This window comes from Sinocyclocheilus rhinocerous, unplaced genomic scaffold, assembly GCF_001515625.1.
Source record: "Sinocyclocheilus rhinocerous isolate Xijiao unplaced genomic scaffold, SAMN03320098_v1.1 scaffold53, whole genome shotgun sequence".
Classification (NCBI taxonomy): Eukaryota; Metazoa; Chordata; class Actinopteri; order Cypriniformes; family Cyprinidae; genus Sinocyclocheilus; species Sinocyclocheilus rhinocerous.
This window is the reverse complement of record NW_015645538.1, coordinates 426999-433188: the sequence shown is the minus strand read 5'-3', so window position 1 is coordinate 433188 and position 6190 is coordinate 426999. Positions and strand designations below refer to the sequence as shown.

At 38.5% G+C, this 6190-nt stretch overlaps 1 protein-coding gene across 1 annotated transcript in view; it reads left to right on the top strand.

The window, feature by feature from the left end:
- Positions 1 to 983: 983 nt before the first annotated feature.
- The window catches only part of vps45 (vacuolar protein sorting 45 homolog), a 6498-nt gene continuing 1291 nt past the window's right edge, over positions 984 to 6190 (top strand). Inside the window, exons 1-14 of the mRNA XM_016509730.1 lie at positions 984 to 1229; positions 1489 to 1623; positions 1736 to 1796; positions 1927 to 2006; positions 2221 to 2289; positions 2889 to 3026; positions 3166 to 3276; positions 3600 to 3734; positions 3976 to 4089; positions 4223 to 4390; positions 4805 to 4963; positions 5076 to 5183; positions 5270 to 5391; positions 5620 to 5751. Of these exons, the coding sequence (XP_016365216.1) occupies positions 1137 to 1229; positions 1489 to 1623; positions 1736 to 1796; positions 1927 to 2006; positions 2221 to 2289; positions 2889 to 3026; positions 3166 to 3276; positions 3600 to 3734; positions 3976 to 4089; positions 4223 to 4390; positions 4805 to 4963; positions 5076 to 5183; positions 5270 to 5391; positions 5620 to 5751 (1625 nt within the window). The 5' untranslated portion in view covers positions 984 to 1136. The remainder of the gene's footprint in view (positions 1230 to 1488; positions 1624 to 1735; positions 1797 to 1926; positions 2007 to 2220; positions 2290 to 2888; positions 3027 to 3165; positions 3277 to 3599; positions 3735 to 3975; positions 4090 to 4222; positions 4391 to 4804; positions 4964 to 5075; positions 5184 to 5269; positions 5392 to 5619; positions 5752 to 6190) is intronic.

Genomic DNA, 6190 nt, shown 5'->3' with positions numbered 1-6190 from the left:
ACTGTCAATAAGCGTGACCAGGGTTGCCAGGTTTTCACAACAAAACCCGCCTAATTGCTACTCAAAACTAGCCCAAAACTACAAAACGCGGCAAGTGTTAAAGTAGCCCAATTCCGCGGGAAAACCGCGGACTTGGCAACACTGACTCGAGCCAACTCTGCTCTAACTGTCGACTAGCAGTGGGAGTCAGATTGCCCCCTAGTGGATGGCTAAAGATTTGTTAACTCATATTCATAATTTTTCAAGGGAACGTCTCTGAATTAACTGATGCTCGCGCCCCCCTTGACAGGTGCTGGCGCTCCCCTGGGTTGAAAACCCCTGCTCTAAAAGATGAGAAACCCTCCCTCACCCTCACCAATATGGCGTTTTATTTACTCCGTTTTACGTAGCAGCCTTGAATTATGGGATATTTTTATGCTCTACGAGCTGTTACCAGATCAGTTGAACTAGTTAATTGAACCTGCAAGACTGGCAGACCAACTGAACTACAACAGTTCCCAAATCAGACGCGGATCGAACGCTTGCGTACACCGGAAGTAGTTGGAAGCGCAGTGAGTTGTCTCCCAACAAGAAACAGTTGAACATGTACTACTTCAATGTGTAAAATACAACAATGAGAGATGTCGCCTTATTCAGTCAATGAAGAAAGTAAAACACCATGACTTTTCTTTGTCAGGTTTATTGGGGAAATCAGCTAACAAGATATATGATGATATTATTAGGTTTATAAAAGAATGTGAATTAAGTAAGAGAATATAGAATATAGATAATATATGTGTGTATATGTGTATGTATGTATGTATCTATCTATCTATCTATATATATCTATATATATATATATGTGTGTGTTTTGTTTGTTTTATATGGCCCTTTCCCCTCTTTCCCCATCATTGCATAAATCTTGATCCACACTCCAGTCCAGTCGGCGGCGGTAATGCACCTATAAGCTGGTTTGCCAACCGCCAATAAAACACCAAGGAAGAAGAAGAAGAGTTGTCTCCCATTGTCAACAGTGTTTTGTATGCTGGAGTTTACTGATGAAAAGAGAGCCCTTTATCGTTCGTTAAACAACTTTGAAACGAACTGATCATTTGATCCATTCTCACTGACAATTTGAATTTAAATACAACGACAAAATGAACGTGACTCTTGCTGTCAAGCAGTACATTTCCAAAATGATAGAGAGCAGCGGACCCTTGATGAAGGTGCTGCTGATGGACAAGGAGACGGTAAGTGAATTGAAACTAGAGGACAGCTAGGCTATATGCTTTCAAAGTTAAGAAAACGCAGATGTGCTTAAGCCACTGATAGTCTAGTGTGTAGTAGTATGGATTTTGCCGACATGTTATGTGTCCAAATCATGCATGAATTTAACTCATTTGTTTTTTAAATATAGCACTCTACCTAGACAGGTGTTGACTGTGATCTGCCACCAGTAACAAACAGTGATCAAAACATTGCTTTCTTGTTCTCTTTTCCTGTTAATAGACCAGTATTGTAAGTGTGGTCTACACACAGTCTGAGATCCTGCAGAAAGAAGTCTATCTTTTTGAGCGCATTGACTCACAAAACCGAGACAACATGAAGCACCTTAAGGCAATCTGCTTTCTTCGGCCAACCAAGGTGAGCTGCTATCAGTTTTATCAGTTTTTATTGAATATATAGTTTTAAACTGATTATTGAAACTCAAGATTATTGAAGTTATTTATTCATACATGAATGTCTCTGGTTTCAGGAGAATGTAGAGCACCTGATTCAAGAGCTTCGCCGGCCCAAGTATAGTGTTTACTTCATCTGTGAGTCCCACTAATATATCAGAAGACACATTGCATCAGTTTACCTGTCATTCATATGAGTTTGCATATGTGCTAATAAGGGTGGTCAGAAGATGCACATTTGACCAACTTATGGACTTATTTTGAGCAGATTTCAGTAACGTGATCAGTAAGAGTGAAATAAAGGCTTTGGCTGAAGCGGATGAACAGGAAGTAGTTGCAGAAGTGCAGGTGGGTGAAGTCATTTTCATAATTAATATATAAATATGTATTCAAAATAATTCATAGTTCGTCTTATCTACATCTCTGGAGTACTTCTGTCTTGTCTGTCTGTCTGTCCATCCATCCATAAAAAAGGAAAAAATTAAAATCAGTGTTTACACAATGTTGTCGAACTTTATCAATTTAATTTCTTGTCAACCAATTAGATTTTGTGTTATTCTAGGAGTTCTATGGAGATTTCATTGCTGTGAACCCTCATCTCTTCTCCCTCAACCTTCAAGGAGTATCCAGGGTAAGAGAAAATGTAGGCTTTTGTCAGATTTGAGGAGCCTTAACTATTTTTATAGAAAACTTAGAGCTTGCATTTTGTTGCTTTGTGTGGTTTAACCTGTGTATGAATCATTAAAGCAACTTGAAATATCAGTTTCAAAGTCATTCTGGTGGCACACTGACTTCTAATAAGGCGAATGGCTTCTGTTTCTTTCTCATGCTCCCCCCTTAAAACCTCTGTCCTCAGAGTGTGTGAGCCTGGTGTGCAGGTGCAAAATCCTGTGAAAATTGCTTTTCAGTTGCTTTATGGCAGCAGAAAATGCAGGTGTATAGCTATTTACTTATTCAGTGAATTTCCCTCACATACCTAGGGGGCTCCAGTGTCGTAAAAAAATACACAAAACCACACAAAAGTTTAGATAGTTGCTTATATGTGTATTTTGTTGTTATGTATTAAAGGTATGTTATGATACTGAACAGAAAACTGGTGGAGATCATTTACGATAATCATAAGATCTTATAAACTGATAGTGCTGCTTGGAATAATTTTTTCTTTCTTTTACAGCTATCTGACTCTCATTTTTTCTGTTTTAGGCTCACTGTGAATTTTTCTGTTTATAGGGTCGCAGTTGGGAGCCCATTGTACTGCCTCGTGTCACTCAGGGTTTGACATCAGTGTTGCTGGCCCTGAAGAAATGCCCCATGATCCGCTACCAGCTCTCTTCTGACATGTCCAAAAGACTGGCAGAAAGCGTCAAAGTAAGGCTTTATTTTGTAATTATATCACAGATCTGTAATGTTCATCATTAGTAATTTGATTTAATTATAGATGTCAAGTTTTGATAAAAATAATAACAGATAAAAATGTATGAACTTTTTATACGTTTGTTTTCCACAGCAAATCATTACTAAGGAGTATGAACTGTTTGACTTCCGAAAAACAGAAGTGCCTCCTCTTCTCCTGATTTTAGACAGAAGTGATGATGCTATAACTCCCCTTCTTAATCAGGCAAGAAGCAATGTCTCTTAGTAATGTTACGTCTGAGTCTCATATTACAGAACAAGATCTGCATGCAGAATGTTAGACCTGGCCACCAGAGGGAGATGGAGACCATGGTTTTATTCTGGATTATATTAGAAAACTGCTAAAACAGTATGTTTTAGTGTTGGACATTTATTCTTTTTCTCTACTGTGAGATTTACAGGAGACAGTGTGTTCTGCTTGCTTTTGCTGAAATGGTTGTCTTACTGCAGCAAAATAAATGTTACATAATAATTTAGTGTGCTGATATTGCAGCAAATTCTACATGTGCATGCATTTGCTTCCTCTAGTGGACGTATCAGGCCATGGTTCATGAGCTACTGGGCCTCAATAACAACCGCATAGACCTGTCAAGAGTGCCTGGAATCAGTAAGGACCTACGGGAGGTGGTCTTGTCTGCAGATAATGATGAGTTTTATGCAAATGTGAGTAGCTTATCATTCAAAATATCATTGCTAGGCAGATTCCATTAAAGAGTAATACATCCTGCAATTATGTACTAATTAGATTTTATTTCCGAAGAAATGCCCTTAAGTAAATATAAGCTCATGCAATGTACTGTAAATACACAATGAGGTCTAACATGAAAAAAAAAAAAAGGTTTCGAAAAATTTAAAACAAAGAAACTCCACGTTGTTGTTTTTTCTTCTTCTTTCTGTTAATAAGAACTTGTACCTGAATTTTGGTGAGATTGGAACAAATATCAAGAACCTGATGGAGGATTTCCAGAAGAAAAAGCCCAAGGACAAACAAAAATTAGAGTCCATATCTGACATGAAGGTGAGTGGAGTTAATATTGTTCATTGTAACACATCTTATATGAGGAGTGAACCATGAAGACACCTGTTCCAGAACTTTTATTATTGCATTAACCAGTTCTGTATTTAATCACCATTTTCTGGCCCTTTTGTAGGCATTTGTGGATAATTACCCCCAGTTTAAGAAAATGTCAGGCACAGTCTCAAAACACGTAACCGTGGTTGGGGAGCTGTCTCGCCTGGTCAGTGAAAGACAGCTGATGGAGGTGTCAGAGGTGGAGCAGGAGCTGGCCTGCCAGAATGACCACTCCAGTGCACAACAGGTCAGAGTGCAGACACTGATGATAATAATATGTAATGTTTCTTGAGGGAGCAGATCAGCATGTTCATGATGAAAGATCATGTGACTGGAGTAATGGCTGCTGAAAATTCAGTTTTGCAATCATTAAGTTTTAAATTACATTTAATCATTTAATTTATAATTTAAATTCATTTGGAAATATATTTAAAAAATAAAAAAGTTATATTAAATTGTAATAATATTTCATAATATTAATGTATTTTTTATCAAATAAATATAAGTAAGTTCTTTCAAAAACATTTTAAAAAATCTTACCAACCCCAAGCTTTTGAACGGTAGTGAATGTCTATCCACAATGTTCCTTGTGATTGCCTACAATATGTTAAGATGGGATCTTGCGCCGTTGTTAAAGATATACTCATTCCTCTTTCTGCAGAACGTGAGGCGGCTGTTGCAGAACCCTCGGCTTTCTGAAATTGATGCTGTGCGGCTGGTGATGTTATATGCACTTCGCTATGAAAAACACAGCAGCAGTATTCTGCCCAGCCTTATGCAGGAGCTCAACCGCAAAGGGCTGTCAGAAAGACACCGCAAGGTGAGAGCCATCAGATCTGTCTTGTAGCACGATGACAGATGCAGATGAATCTGAAATCATTTTATTACTAAAAATGAAAGTGAGCTCAACGTTGCATACATCTATGCTGCAGATGGTACAAGCCGTGGTAGAATATGGTGGCAAACGAGTCAGAGGAAGTGACCTCATCACTCCTACAGATGCTGTGGCCATTACCAAACAGTTTTTCAAAGGGCTTAAGGTAGATCATCTGTTTACCAATGTGTGTTCTTAACATGTCATATTGGAATAATCACATACTCAGAACTTGTTTATATATTTGAATAGGGAGTTGAGAATGTGTACACACAGCATCAGCCGCTACTACATGACACGCTGGATCAGCTGATCAAGGGTCGTTTGAAGGACAGCCAGTTCCCCTACCTCGGGCCAAGTTCTCTGAGAGACAGGTGACATGGATCCATAAATAGACTGGCATGCACACTCATGCATTAATGATATGGCCACACTTATAGACGTTTAATGTGAGCGTCTTGATGTTGCTTTAAAGGTGAAGTGTATGATTTCTATAATAATGGAATGATTAATGTACAGTACAGAAACTTTTTGCTTGGATTGAAAAACATGGACTGCAGTTATATAAATGTACTCCTTCACACTCTGTCTCGACCCTTCAGACCTCAAGACATTATTGTTTTTATAATTGGCGGGGCCACTTACGAGGAGGCATTGACTGTTTACAACCTGAACCGCACAATGCCGGGGGTACGGATCGTACTCGGGGGCACAGCCATTCACAACACTAAGAGGTCAGTGTCTTAAAATGCTCTCAACGTGGTCGTCTCTTTTCACCATCTCACCTCTCTCTATCCATTTGCCCTCTGGCACACAAGCCTTTATGCCTTATTCAAGAAGGATCCCGGTTACAGAGTGACATCAGCCCTAGAATTGCATTATGTAAAGAACATACAATTGTGGTACTCATATGACTTAACTCAGTCATTCATTCTTATTATGCAGGAGGTTTCACTGATACTCTAGAATATATGGATTCCTGTTTATTAGTGGTCTCACTCAGAGATTTTAATTTTATTGGATATTGGATTACTTATTTAATATATATTTTATGTACACACTACTACTCAAAAGTTTGGGGTCCGCAAGATTTTGATTTTTTTTTTTAAAGAAATTAATGCTTTTGTTAACAAGGATGCATTAAAGGGTTAGTTCACCCCCCCCCCCCCCAAA